This window comes from Apostichopus japonicus, chromosome 13, assembly GCF_037975245.1.
Source record: "Apostichopus japonicus isolate 1M-3 chromosome 13, ASM3797524v1, whole genome shotgun sequence".
Classification (NCBI taxonomy): domain Eukaryota; kingdom Metazoa; phylum Echinodermata; class Holothuroidea; order Aspidochirotida; family Stichopodidae; genus Apostichopus; species Apostichopus japonicus.
The window spans coordinates 10611974-10636172 of NC_092573.1; the positions used below are offsets into that span (position 1 = coordinate 10611974).

A 24199-nucleotide genomic window follows, 5' to 3' on the forward strand; every position below is an offset into this window, starting at 1 on the left:
AGATACAGTTAAATGCGTGAGGACAACAGTGACCTTTTCCCTGGGAGTTGCTGTAAAGTCTGTCTTGTATTTTTTATTCAATCCAAGGCTGTAAACAAAGCTATGCAGAAGGACCAGGTCGAGATCACAATCGGTGTTTTGGACATTTACGGGTTTGAGATCTTTCAGCAGAATGGATTTGAACAGTTCTGTATCAACTTTGTCAATGAAAAATTACAACAGATCTTCATCGAACTGACCCTCAAGGCAGAACAGGTTTGTTCGTAACGATTTTTACCAATCTCACCTTCTATTCTCTCTCCACCTTCCCCTCACCCTTTAACCCAACCAACATCCTGCACATCATAAAGTTGAAGGAAAGAGGTCTATTGGTCACCCAGGTTGTTCAAGTTTGAGAACAGTACTTCTTAGTATTCTATGAGTACTTTGAATATTAAGGGGACTGAAAATCGAAGCAAAAAGAAAAAATCTCTTGATGATACCGAACTTCAACATATGTTACAAAAGCATGTCTCTCAGGCAAATAGCTCTCAACATAAAGATTGTATGAAAAGTGCCAGTTTGCCAGTTTTTGGAAACAATATGTGCAACCTCAGCAAATCTGGCAATTTTTGTGTCAGTATATTTACCTTTATCAACATCAGCATGAAGCATGAAGCTCCTAATGGCTTTTAAATGTTATGGTTTCATTTACTCATGAATGTGCAGTTCCTGTAAAGGGACATGCCCAGTTGTTATAACAGGTTTCTGTCAAATAACATCCTTGTCATCGCTTCATGAGAAGAAAAAACGCATTGGGATAGTATATATTATCATGACGATACAAATGTGTTAAGTTTTGTCAAATATATTGTCCTGTGACTGCAGAGTGAAATGTCAAAATTGTTTTTTTAGGGGGGGGGGTTTTGGCCATGTTCAAATCATTCCATTCACAGAGGAAGAACTGTGTTTATTTTACATTCAAATTCGAAATTTATTGAAAGCTTGAACCTGAGGTAAATTTCTAGCTATATCCACAAACGTTCAGACTAAAATTACATTTCAAAATGAGAAATGATCAATGACAAGATTATGAAAGGAAAATAAATCTTTTGAAGACGATTTTGCCACCATGATGATATCAGAGACTACCCGCTGAGTAGCATTTGCTGGACTGAAAGGAACTGTTTAATTAGCCAAACCATGAAATGACATTGAAAATGACCAGATCTTTAATTCAGAATGTTGAACACTTCCTATTTCAAACTTCCAATGCCAAAATGTCTGCTGTAGTATTCCTTTTGAGGAAATCATCTATTTAACAAGTAAGATATATGTAGAAATGTGATGCTTTCATTTGTGGACAAGTTTTAACATCACCTTTTCAAAGATAGCTTTTTGACTGTCTTTCCAATTCACAAATGTCTCTCCCTTTAATAATACAGATAGCCATACATTGTTTCAGATCATGTTCCTATTTGCAATATTAATGTCTTAATATCTGTTGTACTTTTGAGTTTCTGGTTTTGTTACACACAGGAAGAGTACGTCCAAGAAGGAATCAAGTGGAAACCAATCGAGTACTTCAACAACAAGGTTGTGTGTGATCTCATCGAGAGTAAAGTAAGTTATAATGTCTCAGTACAGATGCTATGTGTTGCACTGCTGTTTCATAGGCAAAGAATAAACCATTGAAAAGCAGGGGTGGGTAAACCATTTAATTGCAGGGCAGGGCTAAAGCATTTTATTGCAGGGGTAAGTAAATTTAAACCCAGGAGTCCACTATTTAGTTTAGCGCCCAAAGCATTACAGTACGCCAAAGTAAAAGAAATATATAAAACGTAAAAGCAATAAGTATCAAATTGAAGGAGTTATTTATATACCCTGTTTCTTAATCAAAATTCTGTAATTCTTTTCAATAGTCATTTGTGAAATTTCCATGAACTTTATCCAGCAAATGTTTTGCATTGCTGTTACATTGGCAACAGTAAATCATTCAACAGAAGGGTTAAAACTTTTTAATTGCAGGGGTAAAATAATTTAACCCCATGTTTCAAGCATTTTAGTAGTTCAGTGCCCAAGCATTACAGTGGATGAAACTCAAATAAATCATAAAAACAATTGTATCAAATTAAATGACTTGCTTAGATCAAGTGTTCTATCAAAATTCTGGAATTCATTTGAATAGGGGCAGTACGTCTAAATATTGGGTACCTTATACATGACACCTTACATTACTTGAAGGTGGTATCTCGATAAGACAGGGTTGGACATTGTTCTTTTATGACAATTAAATTTCCTCCCAGAATTCTTTCCCTTCCATCCTCTGAGTCGTTAGTATATCTGTATGGCTTCAGATTCATGCATATATATAAACAAATAAATGGGACAAACATGGATTAGGTTTTGAAAAGTTTCTCTTTTTTTAAGTTTTCCTTAGCTGCCTATGAAAGCAATCCCAGTTTAAGTTTACAGCTCAATATCTTGATAAAGATTAATTTAGATATTATGTTGTAAGTGTTGCGTGACTACACTTCCTCTTGTCTAAAACATTATAACCCTTAAGTTCAGTTTGATAGTCATTAAGTTAACAATTATATTCATCGTAAATTTATGGTTGCTGGAATTGTGAAAGTAATATTCATCCTATTTACTTTTGCTTCCTTCATAAGTTTGCTTCCCTAGCTGATATGTGAGACAAATTTGCTGGCAGTGATTTCTAAGTCTCATCGTTATAATTACAAAATGGGACACAAAGCCAACCATCATCTTTAGCTTTAAATAACAGAGATCTTTGTGAAGAAACAACTCCCCTCGAAGGGCTAAATGGAGAACATCTCCCCTAGAATGGCTAAGTGAATAAACATCTCCCCTAGAATGGCTAAGTGAAGAACAACTCCCCTTCAATGGCTAAGTGAAGAGCAACTCCCCTTCAATGGCTGAGTGAAGAATAACTCCCATTCAATGGCTAAGTGAAGAACAACTCCCCTTCAATGGCTAAGTGAAGAGCACTCCCCTTCAATGGTTAAGTGAAGAAACATCTCCCCTAGAATGGCTAAAAGTAAATGTAACCTCTTTTTAGAGATATCCTAGCTCAACAGCCGTGTTAAGGGGGGCTGTCTGAATAGGATCTGAAAACTTTTACTTTCACTTTGACCTTTTTCTTCATATTTTCAGGTAGAATTGTTAACAGTGTTGACACTGAAACTAATGCCATCGTTAGGTCTTGTCAAGAGCTTAATTAATATTTAAGATTCAGCAGTTTGCAAAACTCATCTCCATCACAGAAAATATTCATTGTTATTAAAGAAAGAAAAGCTTAACAGATTATGGCTCGATGATGTCATTTTTAGACTTGATCAAGTCTTCTGTCTTGTGTGTGAGGTTGTGCATGACAGTTATCTCTATCACAAAAATCAATAACTTGACTGGGTTTGTGTCCCTTCTAAAGTAGGATTCACAGTTATCTGCCCAATTTTAACAAAACTTCTTTGATTTTTTCGCCTATTATTGCAAAATTTCGGTCAAATGGAAATTTAGAATACATTCCTTTCATTTTGCGGGTCAAGAAGATCCTACCATTTAGACAAATGTCAGACCCAATAGCTTTTTTATATGTACCTCTACAGGACTTTTGGAGTAGAATTTGTTTAGTTTTCTCTGCTTCTTTCATTCTTTTTATTTTTCTGTGAAGTTTCTGAAAGCCGAGTCAAAATAGTATTGCTGCTTTTAATAATTTATAATTATCTCTTGAAATCAGAAATGAAAGAAAGTCATGTTTAACATTGAACTCTTTCAATACGATGCTATTTCTACTTTCAGAAATAACATCCCTTGTTAGCAGTAGTTCTGAAAGCGAAATTTGTTCTTTTCCAAAGCGTGATGAAGTAATCAGGAAAGGTGTACCTCTTTTAGAAGCCAAAAAATATTATTTTAGTAGCAATTCTAATGGGTTTTATCCCCCTTCTGCTCTTCACATTGATGGTGTAACAAGTAGAAGTATAATTTTTCTTTTGATCAGTGTTTATAGCTCCCTTAAAATAAAATAAAATGACATCAACTTTTTATTTTTTTATTTTTGCAGCACCTCTGCCTTTTTCAACTGCATTTATCTCTATGTATCTCATTAGATTTTATAGCAGTTGGGAATATTACAATGGCTGTTACTTGATAAGAAAGGTTTTTTTTTTTTTTTTTTTCAATTTTAGAAACCTATCGGCATCATATGCGTGATGGACGATGTGTGTGCTACCATGCATGCAGTCACGGAGGGTGCAGACACCAAACTCCTCGGTAAACTGTCCGGTGCTGTGGGCACCCACCAGCACTACCAAGGGAACAACCAGGGCTTTGTCATTCACCACTATGCTGGCAAAGTGAGTGATATTTACATGTTAACATTTCTGTATAGCCTCTTGTGAATACATATATATCGGTAAAATTTAATCGGTACTTCTCTGTCAGGGGTCATGTACTTGATAGCAGTTGATACTGAACTAAATAATTACAGTGTGTGTAAAAGTAAGTTGGCCTGACGTTTCGATCCTAACAGGATCTTCTTCAGAGGCTGAATGACAAGTAACAGTAACAGAAGGGACAAAAACATGCACAGAATACAGACAGGTTAATGAGCACGGTGAACACGATGAGATACATGAAAGGGGATTAGTAGACAAGGGATGGAGATTATCTAAATAATTACATGATAAATAAACAACTTAAGGCGCCATGCTGGTGTGACAGATGTATACAACTGTTTGCTAAAGATTGTGTCAGATCTTGAGGCTCTGCTGCTGGAAGGAATCGATGTATGAGAGTTGGTGAAAATAGACATTTTTACAACTTCTGTTGTCATACTAATTGGTTAGGTACACTGGTTTCACACACTTTCTTACTTTGTTTTAACTAAGCTACCCAGTACCTCAGTGTTCCCTGTTTGGTATTGTCATCTTCAACATTAACAACCCCAGGTTTTGGTGCGGATTATCATCTTCAACATTAACAACCCCAGGTTTTGGTGTGGATCCTAAACTGAGTAAAGGGGGTTGGGGGTGGGGGTGGGGTTTAACTTAGACAATTGGTATGAAGGTGGCATTACGTCTGTAAGAAATAAAACCACATACATAATTGCCATTTTGTTCTACAGGTGAGTTATACAGCAGACGGTTTCTGTGAAAGGAATCGAGATGTCCTATTTGTGGATCTGATAGAACTGATGCAGTCTAGCAACCAGTGAGTTAATCGCTTCATCTTGTTTTTTTATTATCAGAATCTGAGATTCATAATCAAGGACGGTATGTTGAATTGTGGGTAATTCTTGCCAAATCAGTCTGTCGTGTGAATGATTAGCAATTTAGACAGATGTTTCCGTTTACAATGAAATTTATCTTGCTTGGATTGACACATTAAGCCCCTTTAAAAAAAAAGGTGCAATTTCTCTGCTTTCTTACCAGTTTTTGCTTTTTCTTTGGAATTAAAAGTTGCCTCAAACACATTTATTTAATACTTGCTTTAAATCTCTAATTTTTGTAAGTTTTAAAAGTTTAATCAAGTTTAAAACTTTGATATTTTCAAACCAAAAATGGTTAATTGGTTTGTACTTTTGTAAGAATGCGTGTGAACATTGTACATTGATGGATATTGTTGCACTTTATAACTGTATAAATATAGTTTTATTATTTTATGATTATTAATTGTATAATTATTTCATATTATGTTTATAATTTTAAGTTTGATTACTTCCATCATATCCCCCATGATGAAGGGAGTGGTGTTATCATAATAATTATAAGAGGTTGTGTTTACGATATGATTCATCTTAACTACCATTCAATTGATAGTTTTAATTGCCAGATGTCATAACCAATTGCTAATAGTTTACTCTCATAGCTGTGTTTACATTGGCGTATCCTGTTTCAGCAAACATAATAAATATCTCAAAAGTGAAGCATTCACGGATACATACTACTCAAATTACTAATCACCAGATTAATTAGTTCAGGTCTTTTCCCAAAGAAATTCTACTTCTCGTATGACAAAGTTTTTTACTGACACGATTATTGTTCATTGTGAGTTATCATGTGCTAAATACAATGCAATGGTATTTTTACTTTAAAAACCAAACCAGCCCAATCACACCAACCCACACATGGGGTGTCAAGCTTTAACTCATAATAACCATAACACCCAATCAAACTCTTAAGATGAAGCTGTATTTAGTAGATTCCATGTCAAAGCCATCACACCAACACCAAACTTGTAACACCAAGCCAAACACATAATGCCAAGCAAAACTGGTAAATTTAAACACAAGCACTTACATACCAAACCGATCGTACCTGACCCAAACCTATACCTGCAAACCCATAGTACAAAACCCCAAACCCTTTGAATTCCAACTCAATTTTTTATTTTTTTACATCAGAATCTGCATTATTTTTAATGGATTTGTTTGGGGGAAAGAAAGTTTATCTACATTCAATGATGTACCATTTTCGTTTGTTATAGGCTTATGAAACTTTTTTTTCCTTTTTAGGCCTTTTATATGTCAGCTGTTCCCAGAGAAGATTGATGTGAATAACAAGAAGAAACCAACCACAGCAGGAAATAAAATCCGAGTAAGAATGGCTGAGAAACTGCTCAAAAGTCTTCTTTGATTTAAAAAAATCTACTGTTCTAAAACTGGGCGTGGGAGGCGGGGGGAATATATAAATAAACCAGGGAGAATATATAAATAAACCAGGGAGGTACCAAATACTGCCAAAAAAATGATTTCCTTTTGCATGTCGAAACGTGAAAATTTTCTTACACTAGCTTTCCTGTTTGGTGTGTATAGCAACAATGACAAAGATGGTTTTGGTAAGGTCATAGGTCACACGATTCAGCTGAGAAGGTACTGATTGGTGATTGGGGAAAATTCAACAACAAGCAGTGACCGCGGGAGTGCAAGTCCCATGTGTTATATACCCAGCTGTTCAGACACGGAATGTTCTGAAACACTCATGTCACTGCCAAGACTTAGGGGCCTAGATAGATTCAGTTTGTAAACTAGTCATCGTAAGCTATGTGCGGCTTTCACAGATCTATGTTAATGTGTACATCCTTTCCGACTGAGATACAGAAGTTGTCGTGATCAAGTTTCTCTTTTCAAAATTGTTTTTGGCTCTGTATCTTGAAGTTCAAAAACGACATTAAATATATGCATGTATTACCAAAACTGACGGTGAAATTTAAACTGTTTGTTTTCAGTCCCAAGCTAACCTTCTGGTGGACAAGCTCATGAAGTGTACCCCTCACTACATCAGATGTATCAAGCCAAATGAAACGAAAAAACCTATGGACTGGGAAGATAAGAGGTTGGTCATTTTCTGCCATAAATATGCATAAAAATACACCTTGCTTTTACTCGGAATTTGTTTATATTTTCTTTTGAAATAGTTAAGAAGAATTAAGGACTAGTTATCATTAGTATTAATGAGTTGAGTTTATTGACCATATTTCAAAGGCACTGTTTAGCCAGCCATAGAATTGCTAGATATTTGGAAAGATTTATAACATTTTGAGAACCTTAACCACTTCTTGGATGATTTTGCAGCAATAGCTTTTGATTCCAAGATCAAATCCGAACTTATTTTAAAACACACGTAATAATTCATACAGAAAGGACAAAAGTTACGGTATGAAACTTTCGGATATGACAGTACAACTTAAAATAAAAATGACTTTGTAATATGTACATGGATTTATAGATTATTTTAGGAATAGATTGTACCCAGATCCATGAGAGCAATGGTACTGGTGATAATAATTCCAATCCCTCATCAAACCGTTGAATATCGAGATTAAATCCTGCATTTACAGAGTTCTGCATCAGGTGGAGTATCTGGGACTGAAGGAGAACGTCCGGGTCAGACGAGCAGGTTTTGCATACAGGAGACCTTTCATGAAGTTTCTCAAAAGGTAAATCCGACACAAATACATTATAACATCTAGTGTTTCCTTCAGTTTATATCCGGTTTGGACTATTTTTAGAACTAATTATGACTTCCTTCAACCATGTTATTGATGTGTGTGCTATGCAGACTCAGACAGACAGATATTTTAGTTTTGGGGTTTCAGTTATTATAATCTGATCCAAAACAAGTTGCCATTAACAAGGTTATGAAAGTTAAGTGTTGATATATCTCCCTGCAATTGATAAAACTCCCCATATATTTTAAAAATGCCATTTTTAACATTTATGAACAAATTATAATCTAGAATTTTTTTTTTAAGACCATCCATATTTTTTATTGCTGACTACTGACTCTATTTTCCTCATATCCTCTATTACCTGTCCCCTCTATATTTGTATTCAAATCTTCCCCTGCTAGCGACAATAGCTAAGATTTGCAATGTACCACTGTTGACCCCCCCCCCCCCACCCTTCAGATCTTTTCCCTCTTCCTTCTCACCACAATTCAAGTTGTGAAGATTTTTATCTAATATTATTATGTGTTCTCTGTTCAATCCAGCAAAATGTTGGTTGCTTAACTGAGCGTAGCAGCTGTAAGGGGTTGTTCATCATGTCTGTGTGTCACTTCTTTGCTTGATAGGTATGCCATCCTAACGCCCGAGACTTGGCCACAGTGGCGAGGCGATGAACGATCAGGTATCAACCATCTCATGAAGGTTGTCAACATGGATCCAGACCAGTTTCAACTTGGCAGGAGTAAAGTCTTCATCAAGAATCCGGAATCAGTGAGTCGCTCAAGGATTTTTTTTCCGTAATTTTTGCTTTTTATATATAAATATACAAGTAGATGCATAATGGAAAACTATTTTTCCATTCAGTTTCGATTATTTATTTACTTATATAAGTTATTATTTCAACTGGATAACAGCTTGTGTAGGAGTAAGTATTCAAGTCTAGAAACATCTGCTTCACTCTGCATTTTACTTTCTATATATATATATAAGCAAGTAGATGCATAATGGGAAACTTTTTCCATTCAGTTTTTGATTACTTATTTACTTGGATAAGTTTATTATTTCAACTGGAAAACAGCTTGTGTAGGAGTAAGTATTCAAGTCTAGAAACATCTGCTTCACTCTGCATTTAAACTTTGATCTCTTTAATTTCTGCAGCTGTTTTTATTGGAAGAACAGAGAGAGAGAAAGTTTGACTTCTATGCAAGAATAATTCAGAAAGCATTTAGACGATTTAATGCACACAAGTACTACCTTAGGCTGAAGACACAAGGTAAATATGTTTAATGATTCAAATGCCCTTATATTGGTTTATACATGAGTGTTAGCTCAGTGGTTAATGCCGGTACCTTTCAATCATAAGGTCCCGAGTTTTGAGTCACTCCAAGAGTAATGTATGTCGTCCAGCTACAGAGTTGTTGACAATTGACAATTCGTAATCATGGACGTTAAATATGAATCTAAGAGACTGACTTTGGTCAGCTTGCGGCTTTGATAAGCCAATGATGGCTTATTCGCGAGTTCCTGCTTCCAGGAGGATCTAAAATACATAAAAAAATGACCTTTTACACATTAGGAGAGCTGGTGGTAAATTGCTTTATAATTTATAAACTTGGTTGTGATGTCAATGAAACTCTGAAATGTAAATAGCCTAGCCACCGGTGTAGGGTATGTTTGGTCTTCTAGTAACCTGCCAACAGCAGACTAAAATTGTATCAACTTTGTCAAGCTTTGGCATAAGAAATATATCATGGACTCAGGTAGTAGTAAAAAGTGTAATATAGGTCAGTGTTGTAGAATTTTTTTAGATTTTGACGGCCCAAGGTTTAGGTCCAAGCAGTACTGTAGCTTCTTCAGAGGCTAACTGAAGCAAACACGGACCTGTTACTTCATTTTCAGCCAGCCTCTGAAGAAGATTCTGCCAGGATCGTAAAATCAGTTTTTATATTTACCTACGTTTACCTAGGCTCTTTGCAGTGGAAGAAGTAGTTTCTTAAAAGGTTTTTCTTTTTTTTTGGAAAAAAAAGTTTATTGTTAAAAGCAACCTGAGTATTAAAACCTGAGGTTCTTTTACTTTTCATACCATTGTAGGAAAATGTGAAATTTATTGATGATTTGTATTTTTACAGCAAGCGATCTCTTGTACAATAAGAAAGAGAGACGAAGGTACAGTTTGAATCGCAACTTCGCCGGCGACTACATCGGCTTTGAGACGACGCCGTCGTTACAAGCTCTGGTTGGTAGAAGAGAAAGAATTGAATTTGCCGACAAAGTCAACAAGTACGACAGGAGATTTAAGGTAGATGTTACGTCAAGACACTGTTTATCCCTCGACTGCTGTTTGGTGTTTACATATTCGGTAACACTTTGCAGGAGGGAGAGAAATTCATATCAGTTAATGAACGGCAGAAAAACTGGTCTGGAAATTATAAATGCCTGGTAAAGAAAGAAGAAATATTCATCTAGAATGGGATTTGGAAACCAGTGACCCTCACGGCAGGGCTTGTGACCCTGCTGTCGTTGGTTCAAATCCCATTTTAGCCAAAGACTTCTTTGCCATCGAGAACAAAGTCTAGGTAACTGTCAGTATGTTATAATAATAATATCAAACTTGATGTACGAAGTTGTACTAAAGTGATCAAGAATTGGTCAGGAACTAATGTTGTTCTAAGTATTTTCTGTACAGGTTCACTGAAGTAATATTATTTTTTTTTTTCCAGAAATAAATGTTGTGTTTCTTTCTCTCATTTTGTCCCACTTTACTCAACTTTTTTTTCGTGAGCAATTCATAAACAGAAAACTGACTGGATTTAATTATAAGACAACCCCTCCTCCACCCCGCCCCTCCCCCTAAGAAAAGGAAGGAAATAAGATAACAGGATCGGCTTATTCTTGTTTGTTTCGTCAGGTTTCAAAGAGGGATCTCCTGCTGTCAGCCAAGCACATTTATCTCCTCGGGAGAGAACAAGTCAAGAAAGGTCCAGAGAAGGGAGTCATCAGGGATGTAGTAAAGAGGAAGCTAGCTCTGGAACAGATCCAATCAGTATCACTCAGGTAAGAGGACCGCCCCCGAGATAACGTCGAATAACGAAAAATAAATCAAGAAAATGTCAAGCCGTAACAAAAGTCTAATCTGCCTTATACGTCAGTCGCATCCGACTCATTGTGCTTATTAATTACATGCTCTGGGAGAGAAACAAGAAGTATCACAAAAGTGAAAATAGAGGCCTCCTAGGGTATGCCCCTCCTTCCTGCCACCCCCCTCAGATGACCTACGCCCCCTCAGATGACCTACCCCCCATTGTGCATTCTCGAACGCACATTTCAGATGGCCGGCAAATGAAACCTTATGTTTAGTTGGGTTGTAGGATCTCTTCGAATGTTGGGAAATTTATCTACAGTTTTCCGAACATGACGACGAAGGTCGATTCAGTTCCTTTTTAACATGAATCACATAGTCCAAGCTGGGCTGTCATAGATTCTTAGTGGTAGTAGTCTGGTGCAGTCCTCATGTAAGATTTTATGGACCCCTAAGTTTGATAAGCCTTTGATACATGTTTACAAATTGTGTTATAACTGTGTGGTTTTCCTGTGTTGCTTCTTTTACATGTACATGGTTTTTTATTTAAAATTAAACTCATGTTTGGTTAAGTAACAATTTATGTCATACATTTTATATCTGTCAATATTTTTACACAAGTTTCCTTCATTTTTTTTCCCCTCCAGTACTCTTCAAGATGACTTCTTTGTCCTTCATATCGCCAACGATTATGCAAGTCTCTTGGAATCGGTCTTTAAGACCGAATTCCTGACAGTCTTGAGCAAAAAATTTGAGAGTACAACTGGGTCAAAATTAAACATCCAGTTCAGCAACAGGTAATAATACACATTCACTTTGTATACTAGTCTTCCAAATCCATCGTTCAGTTGTCTGGTTGATTGACCGGTTCAAGGGTTCCACTCGGTGCAGTTTGTCCAAACGAGAAAGGGGCTTAAAAAACAACAACTTTAGGTGCTTATAGTAACTTGAAATTTAAAAAAAATAAGTTTGAAAACATGTCTTCTTCAATAGTTACGAATGTAATTTTATATACCACTAGTGATCAACTCATGGTTACCGTTATGAGCTGCAGTCAGAAACTACTGCTCGTCAAGTTTTCGTGGAACTTGATAGGATCGATATGACCGTGCCCCTCTGTTGATGTTTGGCATGGCAAGAGAGCCCCATTGTTACGATTGTACAATTGTCACTTTCAATAGTATGTATGTATGTTAGATCCTCCTGCAAGCAGGAACTCGCAAAGAAGCCTCATTGGCTTATCAAAGCCGCAAGCTGACCGAAGCCAGTCTCTTAGATTCATATTTAATGTCCATGATTATGAATTGTCAATTGTCAACAACTCTGTAAGTGGACGACATACATTAATCTTGGAGTGACTCGAAACGGGGACCTTATGATTGAAAGGCACCGGCGTTTACCACTGAGCTAACACTCCACAATGTGATGCTTCAGAGAGACAGAAACTACACAGTGTTTTACATGTATTTTAGTGTATTCCTCATTGTATTTATTATTTTGTGTGATTTAACTTCAGCTATGTACAAAACTGAAAGAGACATATCATTTGATGATTATTTACAAACCTCTGAAAGTTTTCTCTTACATTTACAAAAGCATAAACTGACCTGGATATTACTCTATAGGTTACCAACTTTGTCACAGTGCAACAGCTTGTTTGTGTGAAATTTTTGCTTTTGATTTGTCACCTTTGTAAATTATAAATTTAGATACCCATCCTAAAACGCCATGTGACCCTCTTTTAGAGAGAGACAGGGTCCATCCACATCTTGTTAACCATTATGACATTTTGGTATGATTTTAATCTCTTTCTTACAGTATCGAGTTTGCGGTCAAGAAAGAAGGCTGGGGTGGGGGAGGCAATCGTAATGTCACTTTCAGCGTAGGCCAGGGCGATTTGGCCATCGTTCGGCCCAGCGGCAAGAAATTGTTAGTCAGCGTAGGACCTGGTTTGGACCGTACCTCTAGTAAGTATCATTGTCACACGGCATATTACTGACTTATTAATATATGATATAATAATAATGTAGCGGAACTTGTACTGGGTATTATTGATGGTAGACCACGTGACATTAATGTTAGAAAGACAGTGAAGATATCTAACTACTGTATATATGTGGATAAACAACAGAAAACTGACCGGGAATCCAACTATAAACAAATTTGAAAAAGGGTGAAAAAAAACATTGATTAGCATGGGGTTGGATTTAGTGACTTGTGGATTTTAGTCAAAATGTTAGTCTTATTAAAAAAAGCAACAACATTGCAATTTGTGTAGTTTTTTGGAGTTATATAGTTGTAACTTATTTCAATTTCTTGTTTCCTTGCAGGACCAGGTCAGAGGCAGGGTTCTTCCTACAAGTACAGGGCCCCAGCCTCTAGCAATGGCCACGTATCCCAGGGCCAACAAGGCAGACCACAAAGGAAAGCCCCTGGGGGTCCAGGGGGTCCTGGATATGCTCAGGTCCAGAAAGGTTTGTTCCAGACCTAATTTTTTTGTTTTCTTTTTTCTTTTTTACCTATTAACAGCACCATCCATTATTTGGATATTGATGCCAAGTAATGTTGTTATAGTTTGTGCTTCAAAAGGAGCTTCACTAAATTGGTAAGTAATAACTTATCTGCTGACATTCTTTCAGAATGCATAAGATTTATTGCTTACCTGTCTCACAACATTAGCAGCACTCCTCCCTCTGCGTGACCTGTCTAGAGTGGATCTTATTAACACCGTTCACCCTCGTCGATGATTCACCACCCATCAGTGACCTTCCTTCTCATTCTACCACCCTAAGTGTCCCGAGGAGTGTGTCTTAAACAGACCTTGGCAACCGAGTGAATCCATATAAGCCTTCCGTGATCTGTCTGTTAGACTTGATAGACCAGCCACTTTATATTGACGATCCTTGGATGCTTAAAGGGTACATACTCAAAGTTAAAAAGTGGTATAGAAATACGATCTGGACTGACTAGTAGTGTTTTTTTTTATAACAATTTAGAACATGTATCATCAAAATTAGGTTTGTGTCATCCATTAGAGCATCTTGTGAATAGTTAACTTGACATCAAATCTATAATTTAAATCCTGTTCTGTGCAAACACAATTCTTGATGCTTTGCACTACGATTTGTCATTACACAGATGAACCTCGTAGGAACAGCCGTCGCAATAGTCGAGATGCTCCGTCGTTACCCAGGAATGCTTCGAGGAAAAATCAGCCGCGACAGGTCAGACAAACGCCGAACAATCAAGACTTCATGGGCGTACCAGAAAAAGGAGTTTCATGGTGAGGATTTATCTTACAAAAACTGAAACATAAAGGCTTAAAGGGGGGTGGGGGTGGTCGGAGGGCTTTTCAGCGATTTGACAGAAGGCGCTGTCATATCCATCCAATTGTGTGTGATCTAAACTGTTTGCAGATCTCTGAAAGGAAGTAACAGGACACGCTGGTTGATTAACTAGTACAAGGTTCAACTTGTGCTTGTTTGGCAAAAATGAAGAAGAATCTTTAGAAAATACCAATTTGAGGTGCTTAAAACAATTAGTTTGATATGAAACTTTAAAATAAATTTCAAAAGAAATTGATTCCTGATAGTCCAATTAGAGAGAGAGAGTACCTTGTTAGGTTCTTATATTAACATGTAGGCTATTGAACTAGGCAGTATAATTCAAACCACTCATTTGTTGATGCCTGATAGTCCAATTAGAGAGAGAGAACCTTGTTTGGTTCTTATTTTAACATGTAGGCTATTTAAATAAGCATTATTAATAAAACAACTCAGTTTAGAAATTATGATGAAGTTAATCATTTGTAGTTTAGATGTCAGGTTATCTTCCTATTAATGAATTAGTTTCTCTCTTTTGTCTTTATGTGTGTGTTGTTTGCATGAATAACTTTACATTATATATAAGCAGTATCAGAAATTGTGTCTTCAGAGAAGTCTCTCCCTTCCCTGCAAATGAAAAGGCTGACAGTGTTTGTTTGTTCTTTGAACATCAAGATGATGTCAATATTTTCTTTGCTTGGGTTACCACCTATTAGTCCAAACTCTTTCAACCACCACAGCAGTACCAATATATTGCCCCCCCCCCCTTTTCTTGTTTGTTTGATTCATAGTGACTTGCAACTTGTCAGATTTTAATATCCTTTCTTAAAGTAAATTCAATGTTCATTTGTTTTGTTTCTTGTCGTCTTAGGGAGAAAAGGGCATCACAGCTGAGAATAGAAAGCTCTTGTACTCCCTTAATGTAATAAATTTTTACTTGTTTTTTATGTTGTCTTAGGGAGAAACGTGCATCACTGCACGAGCATAGAAAGCTATTGTCTTCTCTTAAAGTAATTTCAATGTTCATTTGTTTTGTTTATATGTCGTCTTAGGCAGAAACGGGCATCACTGCATGAGCATAGAAAGCTATAGTACTCCCTTAACGTAACAAATTTTTGATTCCTTGGCGGTAGCCGAAGGAATCTATGCGGTCATGACTGCGTGTGTGCGTATGTCTGTGTGTGTGTGACGCCAAGCTTGAAATTAGGTTTTCTCAGCAATCCCAAGGTAGATTGATCTCATTCTTGGTACATAGGTTACCCATCATGAGTAGACGATCCCTATTTATTTTGGTGCTAATATCATGAATATTAATGAGTGGGCAGGGCTTAGAGTTATTTTCAACAAATGTTAATATCTTCGCAACCGTATGTTCAATTTTCATGGAACTTGGTTTGGTGGTACTAGAGGAAAGTCCTCTATATTAATATGGTAACAGTTTGTCCGATCTCATTATTATTCATGAGGGGCGGGGCTAAGTGTTGTTTTTTGCAAAAAAAAGCTTGAAATTAGGTTTTCTCAGCAATCCCATGGTGGATTGATCTCATTTTTGGTACATAGGTTACCCATCATGAGTAGACGATCCCTATTTTTTTTTGTGCTAATATCATGAATATTAATGAGTGGGCGGGGCTTAGAGTGATTTTCAACAAATCTTCAGTATGACCCGGCCAGGAGTCGAACCCCTAACCTTCCAGCTGCAAGTCGGAATTCTACCCCAATACTATTAATGAGGGGGGCATGAATATTAATGAGTGGTAGAGCTTAAAGCAAATTCTTTAAAATATCAATTTGTTCATCAAACTTGAGCTGATAGCAAGGAACAACATTTGTGTTGATGCTACATTAATATTCATAAAAGGTCGGAACCAAGTGTACACAATGAACCTACAGTAATATTTAGATGCCAAGGAATCTCAAAACCTCTTGGTTTTCTTGTTACTTGTTTTTTTTATGTTGTCTTAGGGAGAAACGAGCATCACTGCACGAGCATAGAAAGCTGTTGTTCTCTCTTAAAGTAATTTCAATTTTTGTTTTGTTTTTATGTCGTCTTAGGCAGAAACAGGCATCACTGCATGAGCATAGAAAGCTATTGTCCTCTCTTAAAGTAATTTCAATGTGTGTTTTGTTTTTATGCCATCTTAGGCAGAAACGGGCATCACTGCATGAGCAAAGAAAGCCTCCGCCCGGCAGACCAAAGCCTAAACCAAAGCCTGCACTGCCGAGATGCAAAGCCATCTATGACTACGATGCACAGGACACAGACGAGCTGTCATTCATCGTCGGAGATGTTATCGATATCATTTTGGAGGGTAAGTCTTTTTGCAAATTCATTCTTCCATCATCGACAGGATTATTTTTAGACGATGTCAGGTTTATAAACACTTTGTCAACAATTTAGGTAGTGATGTCCAGTTAATGGATACGTGCTCTTTGAAATGTTAAGTCCTGCACGTGAAATCACGATGCACGTCAACCAGTAGTTTCTTACCTTACATAGGTCAGCATCCTTCAGAGGAGAGATCCTCATTACATATGTACATTTAGCCCCAGAGTTGAATAGACACAGCCACGAAACGTACAAGAGTTTGTGACGCAATACCCTATGACAACCACAGGCTGCCGCTGTTGTCCGAGAACAATAACAGTGTTAGCCTGATCGTGGACTTGCGGTTTCCGGTTTCAAACCGACAGTAACATACTTAGTGGCTTAAGAGATGTGTGCATTCAAGCAAGACTGGTTATCTGTGCTTATAATCACACAGTAGCAGTTAGATTTTCTAGCTTTATCTAACGGATTAATCAGATACAGACATGATTCACCACTTCCACGAACTTATTGCAGCATTCAATGTACCATTTACAGACACTCGAAAGTATTGTATACTGTCATAATGTCTGGTGCAATTTTGGAGAACAAATGAACAGCTGGTGGGTGGGTGGGGGGGGGGAGCATGGATAGGCGTGACAAGGTCCCTCCTCAGAGTCGTGAAAACTTCCAAAAGTGACTCTTTTCACAAATTCAGAAGTGCCTTTAATGTAAATTATTTGTAAATGGAGAGTATCCTCCTCCTTCCAGATTTGTAATTTAAGTGTCCTTGTGTTATTTAAAGTGTCCTTTTGTTGAGAAATTAAGGAAAATGTAAAAAGACAGTGTCCTTTTCAGTGTTTTTGCTGAAACAAAACTTAGAAAAAATTAGTCATTGTAAAGTGTTGTTTGTTGAAAAACAAATTCAGATACTGTAATATGTGGTACCGAGTTTACAGAGCTGTCCATGTTTGTCAGGGTATTCTGAGGTGAATTTGTTTGTTTGTCTCCAAACATCCAAGTCACATGGTCCCGCTGCCCAGAGAGAAGTTTCTGAGATTCTCATCCTTGCCCCTCCTCCCTTCCATTGCCTCTTTGATGATTGTGAAAAGAAGGTTCTTAGGTCACTTGATACCTTTCCTTGAAAGTCTGTCCCAGCAAGCCCATTTTTTGTTTTTTTATTGTCATCTTTAATGAGGGTAGTCCTGCTCAGTGCAGAAGCACTGCTTTCCAGAGGAACCCTCAAGCCCTCTTTCTGAGCTTCTCCCTACAAGGTCATCTACTACGTGCTTTACTCTGATTTCTATTTCCAGATCCGTCCGGGTGGTGGCGTGGCAGGCTTCGAGGACGAGAGGGGGTCTTCCCGAATAACTACATACAGAAGACTTAATTGAATGGAGGGAGCTTGGACCGGATATTACTATAGCAATATTTATATCTTTTCTATTTACAACATTTTCACCCTCGGTTTCGGAAAGATTAACCTGCAGTTAGACCGTGCGCTTGGACGTGGATTCTTGTCACCGTTGACACAGATACGATATTATGGAGATGAGGTCAAAGGTCACTGAAGATATGTACCTCAGAAGAAGATGTGTACCTCTTGAATAGTTCAGCTTTTCACAAATGAATATATGGTCTGGAAAAAAAAAAAATCCATAAATTTTCTTGATATTTTTTATGTAGGGATTAGTTGTTTTTTGTGAATATCTGTTTTTTGATAGAATTTATTATAAAGTAACAGAGTGATTGTTGAAATCATAGGTTGGCCTTTGGTAATGTGCCTTAAGAATGATGGCTTTCATCTATCATAGTTTAAATCATGCAAACGTTAATTTTCCAAATTTGATTTTGTGCTTTAAACGAGATACTAGCTTGTAGTCTCGTCTTTTGTCTTGCCAATGAAACTGTTGTGATTTTGAAAATGTCAATTCCTGGTTTTTCATCGGTGGAATGAAAAACATTCAAGATAACAGCCAAAGCACTATATTTTTGTGACAGTAATTTATGCACCCTCTGACTGTTAAATTGATCTCTTTAAATTTGTAGACATTTACTCCCCTTGAAACTTTCACCATTTTCTGCCTGAAAACGTTTGACAACTGATTATCGCTGGTGAGACTAACGTCTTGTCTCCTTTGCCGTTAGGTTAGACTAAAACGTGAAACTCTTTTTGTCTTCTGCTTAGAGAGATTTTTCCTAATTGAAAAGTTTAATTCTCTCGGAGACTACCTATCGTCTTTTGCATATAGACATTTGTCTAATTGAAATCCTTTGTTCTCGTGGACTCTTTCATGTATTGTCTTTTGCGTAGACATTTGTCTAATTGAAATCTTTTGTTCTCGTGTAGACTTTCATCTGTTGTCTTTAGCTTGTAGACATTTGTCTAATTGAAATCCTTTGTTCTCCTCGACACTTTCATCTATTGTCTTTTGCGTTTGGACAATTTGTCTAATTGAAATCTTTAGTCCTCTGTGGAGACTTTCAATAGACAAGTTTTGTCTCATTGAAATCTTTTGTTCTCGTGGACACTTTCATCTATTGTCTTTTGTGTATAGACGTTTGTCTTATTGAAGACATTTGTTCTCTGGCAGACATATGTGTGCTGTCTTTTCCCTTTTTACATTTTACTAATTATTTTTCTATCATTTCGTCCTTTATATAAAAACTGAAAACTGTTCTAACTTGGGACTTTTGTCTTCTTCCCTAACATGAATGTTAGTCTCCTTTGGGATGTTGTCAGTTGTCTTCAGCCTTTTCTATCCTCTCTTGAGGCATCTGATCCTCCTAAAGTCTTCCCATTTTAGTCTCCTTTGGGAGGATGTTGTAAGTTGTCTTTAGCCTTTTCTATCCTCTCTTGAGGCATCTGATCCTCCTAAAGTCTTCCCATTTTAGTCTCCTTTGGGAGGATGTTGTAAGTTGTCTTTAGCCTTTTCTATCCTCTCTTGAGGCATCTGATCCTCCTAAAGTCTTCCCATTTTAGTCTCCTTTGGGAGGATGTTGTAAGTTGTCTTTAGCCTTTTCTATCCTCTCTTGAGGCATCTGATCCTCCTAAAGTCTTCCCATTTTAGTCTCCTTTGGGAGGATGTTGTAAGTTGTCTTTAGCCTTTTCTATTCTCTCTTGAGGAAATCTGATGCTCTTAAAGTCTTCTCATTTGTCTTTGGCTTCTTTCCAGTTTCTTTTCTTTTTCTCCTTTCTTTTGTTTTGCTTTTAGCCCCATGATTCTTTTTCATATGGTTTTTATTTTTTTGTGGTTACTGAATTACCCTAACTCTACTTTGTTATTTCAATATCCATAATTTTGGTTTCATTTTTTGTTTTAAATATACACTGAACATTCTTTGTCTTTCAACAAAAGTTTTCGGTCAGGGATGCACTGAAATGTTTGAATGAAACATAAATTCCTTTGTGCGCTGCTATTAAGTAAAAAATGGTCTTTCAGCAAGTTTTGAGCAAGTTACCTGTTTGTAATGATTTCTTGAAGAGTATTTTTTTACTAAAAATATAACAAATATCTTGATGATCTTTATGAAATTGTCTTAATGAAACGTCTGTTGATCGGAAGCTTAAATATTTAAACCAAGTTACGAGATTTCTACAACAGAAAGAAAATAGATGCATTTGCTCAGGTGACTTTTGAGACCTGGCAAGTAAGCTATTTTTGAGACACTGAGCTTCTGAAACTGTGAGATGTTTTCCACTTTCAATGGGAAAATATTTACTTTCAGCTGTTGTTTACTTTCAGCTCACAATATGAGAGAGTTGAGTGAGTTACATGTTCCAAATCTTGCAAAAATGTTTTCGAATTATGTCTGTTCCTTCAACACAATTCTTGACAATTGTCAAACCTTATTTTAAAGTTCAGTTACCTGACACACTATCTCCCTCCATCCCCCCACCACCCCCATCCACCTCCCCACACACCTCTTCATGTTTGTGTTCATTAACATTGTTTTTCTGTATGTCTTTTCTTTGTTTGGGAGTCTGTTTCTTCTAAAACTGTTCTTCAAACGGCAAGACCCAATCTATTGTAAATAAACAAATAAAATGACAACTTCAGTGGTATTTGGAAATAGGGATTACAAAAAGAACTCTTGAAGTGAAAGATAATCAAGTTTGTTCCTCTTTAAAATTTCAAAATGTATTTTAAGATGCTATAAATTTCTCTTTTTTTTTTGGTTTGTGTAAATAGTCTATAGTAGATATCTTGTGCAATTGAAACAAAATTAATTGTATTATGCATGACAATATTTTAGTTAAAGGTGCGAATTTTGGAGCGGGGGGAAAATAATGAGCACCAGAGCTGGGATATATGTGGGTTGTCTGTTGTGGCTAAAATTTAATGACTATTATTGTTTGTAGAAAATATGAAATTTTGTTCCTTCAAAATAAAAAAATAGTTTTATTATATATTTTATTTCCATATGGGAGGAAGAGGTGTTTAAATGTTTAATCGAGATATAAGAGTTATAATTTTGCACTTGGGTCGTGCATTTTTGGCATTAGTTTTATTAAATATACTGAGAATTGGTTTAAAAAAACCTCTGCAATTAATGACATGTTTTAATTAGCAGGAAATTAAGTAAGTAATAAAGAATAATTTTCACCAGAGACACCATGTAGTTTATCGTATGTTAGACTTCCGTCACATGAATGAATACGGGCTGATTGAAATACAAAAAAAAAGAAGAAAAAAAGGAAGAAATGCCTCATTATTTTTCAAATGTAGTTTGAACAAGATAAGCCAAAGAAAGTGTGTTGTAATGAGATTATAGAAAAGGGCAAAATTTTTGTTCAGATTTCACTGCAAAATGCTGCGTTAGATATTTATATATATCCTATATTGTAATAGGTATTTGCAATGCAAATGTAATCTGTGAAGGTTTTAACCAAATGCTGTATGCAGTAGAATATTAACCCGGAGTATTTTAAATTGTGTTATTATTTACATAAAATTATGAAAAATTGGTGAGATCGTTAAGATTGGTGGTTATAATAATTAAAGTATATTTGACCTTTTTACGCAAAATTGTTACATTTACACGGTTTCGGAAATATTTTCATATCATCGTTTTGATGTACTCACACATCGTTGAACATATACATATTTGAGAATTACACATGTGGTCGAATTATTCGTTTGGTAACTTTTTTGGGTAATGCTTTTTTTTTGTGGAAATACTGTTGTAATATCAGATGACCAAAAAAAGTTCATTGTTCTGAAACTAAAAATTCCTGACTTTCAGGATTAATTGATATTTTTTCATGAAAATTACTTAAATTCCCTTGAAATTGTTTTTCTAATGTGACAAAGCTGTAGATATTTTGTGGTTTATCAATGGCTGATTTGGTAGTACTTTTTGGTAGTAATTTTTAGAGAGAAAGATTGTTTATGGTCTAATTAGGCTTCATTGATTTCTGTCAGTTTTTGTGTCTCATTTTGTTTGTATTAACCAAGTTCTTTTAATGCTGTAGTTCATATGTTCAGAAAAGTTGCTTGTAAAGTTTGTAAATGCAATCATGAAATTCATTAGATCTGAAGATTGGTGTTAAAGAACTATTAAATATGTTAATTCAAAATTTGGAGAATTTGATTCCATTTTGAACTGAAGAATCATCACAGGAATGCCTGGGAATGGTCATTGTATCAGGACAGAGTGTTGAGATGGTTGATCCTGGCCGATAGTTGGAGGGGCATAAACGATAACAGAATGATGACTGACAATAAAGGAGGGAGCCAAAAATTGGAGGGAGGGGGAACCAACAGTTTAAGGAGGGGCAGAGTACCCATTTCCTGTAATTTGTAAAAGTTTTTGTACACATGACTGTGGCAAAGATGGTGTACACAGTAGTTTGCACTGGACATGGTGGTGGTGGTCAAACCACCCTATGCCCCATCTTGACCATGTGCCTGGGTGGTGGCCCAGCCCGACCATGTGCCCCAGCCCGACCATGTGCCTGGGTGGTGGTCCAGCCTCCCTGTGCCCCGGCCCGACCTTGTTCCTGGGTGGTGGTCCAGCCTCCCTGTGCCCCAGCCCGACCATGTGCCTGGGTGGTGGTCCAACCACCCTGTGCCCCAGCCCGACCATGTGCCTGGGTGGTGGTCCAGCCTCCCTGTGCCCCAGCCGCACCATGTGCCTGGGTGGTGGTCCAGCCTCCCTATGCCCCAGCCTGACCATGTGCCTGGGTTGATGATCCGTGGAAGTTGTAGTCGTGGTCTTGTATGGTCTACTTAATGGAATCTCCAAAGTCATCTCTGAAAAGATATCCCACTTTTTTCACACTGTTGGTTTCATAACTCCCCCCTCCCCCTCCCCTCCCCCCCCACCACCCCATCATGTCCATTCCCTCATTCAAACTATTTCCCTCCTTGCCTGTGTGTGTATGTAATTGGTCTTTGTGTAGGTATATTATGACAGGTGCACCATGTTGCCTTCAACATAAATCTTCCTTGTTATGTGTGTGTGTGTTTTATGACTGTAATTTCAATCTGTTAACTTAATAGGTGTAGTTATGAAGACAGAGAGGGGGAGGGGGGGGTAGCTATATATATAGAGACCTTTTGGTGTAGCTTTTTATAAGGGGCCTCAAAGCTTTATATAGCTAAAAGCCTCACCAAGTCTAAATCAGTCACTGACCGAGAGTATCCGTATATTTCAGATTTCATAATTAAAGTTACCTTTAGATATGTTATGCTTTGACCTCTTAAATGGGAATAGTAAGTCCCATGTACAATAAAATCAGAAATATTGAAATGAAAATATCAAAAAGTATTGACTGTTACTATTTGTCCATTTATATTTTATACCAAGGAGTTACTATGTGACGATGACAACGTGTGTATGTGATGCCCTGACCTTGGTGAATATGATAACATTAAAAAAAATATGTCTGTTAAAATTGATGCTTGTCTTGTAGGTATACTGTAGTAGTCATCATCCGGAGTTATTACTTTTTGGTTTCCTGAAAGGGAAAACAATGTGAGGGGGACCGGGAATACAAAGTCGGCAATAATTATAACGCGGATCGCAAAGTCGGTAATTACTATATGCGGTTAGATTCATCCAACACGGCAACAAGCAGAACTGCTGTACTCAAAGCCGCAGACTCTGTCATTAGGTCAGTGACGGCTAGACCGTCATTTCTCGGAAAGTTTGCTAGTACTAAAATCGTAGGGTCTGTACTGTTTTTCAATGTTTGAAAACACATTCAACCGGTTGAATAAAATTATCAAAGGAACATTAAAATTATACACGGGACTACTAAATTAGTAAATACTGATAATATTTTGTAGTCAATATGTCTTTAAATGTTAAAATATGCCGTGTTTGATACAGAAACTGTTAGCATACTGTATAATAGTCCATTTACCTGGCGCTTTTTAGATCAGTACCATTGTGTTGATAGGGGTAACGTAAGTTTTAAATAAAAACAATAATGAAAATATATCTAGAACTAAAATAACTGTTAGCACGGCGGATGACGTATAAGGAACACGCACACTTTGTTTTATGTATTCTGATATAAGTTCTCTTTCGACT

The 24199-nt window shown here is 36.8% G+C and overlaps 1 protein-coding gene across 2 annotated transcripts in view; it reads left to right on the top strand.

Moving 5' to 3' along the window:
* The window catches only part of LOC139978157 (unconventional myosin-Ie-like), a 57047-nt gene extending 36228 nt beyond the window's left edge, over positions 1 to 20819 (top strand). The window contains exons 10-26 of one of the 2 annotated variants that reach the window (XM_071988058.1): positions 88 to 255; positions 1519 to 1602; positions 4188 to 4355; positions 5126 to 5211; positions 6515 to 6596; positions 7228 to 7334; positions 7840 to 7938; positions 8574 to 8718; positions 9106 to 9220; positions 10077 to 10246; positions 10856 to 11001; positions 11674 to 11823; positions 12845 to 12993; positions 13357 to 13500; positions 14165 to 14309; positions 16495 to 16661; positions 17971 to 20819. In XM_071988058.1, the coding sequence (XP_071844159.1) occupies positions 88 to 255; positions 1519 to 1602; positions 4188 to 4355; positions 5126 to 5211; positions 6515 to 6596; positions 7228 to 7334; positions 7840 to 7938; positions 8574 to 8718; positions 9106 to 9220; positions 10077 to 10246; positions 10856 to 11001; positions 11674 to 11823; positions 12845 to 12993; positions 13357 to 13500; positions 14165 to 14309; positions 16495 to 16661; positions 17971 to 18047 (2202 nt within the window). In that variant the 3' untranslated portion in view covers positions 18048 to 20819. Of the gene's footprint in view, positions 1 to 87; positions 256 to 1518; positions 1603 to 4187; positions 4356 to 5125; positions 5212 to 6514; positions 6597 to 7227; positions 7335 to 7839; positions 7939 to 8573; positions 8719 to 9105; positions 9221 to 10076; positions 10247 to 10855; positions 11002 to 11673; positions 11824 to 12844; positions 12994 to 13356; positions 13501 to 14164; positions 14310 to 15401; positions 15457 to 16494; positions 16662 to 17970 lie in introns of those variants that run through there. The other variant, XM_071988059.1, reaches the window with a different exon arrangement.
* The last annotated feature ends 3380 nt before the right edge of the window (positions 20820 to 24199 follow it).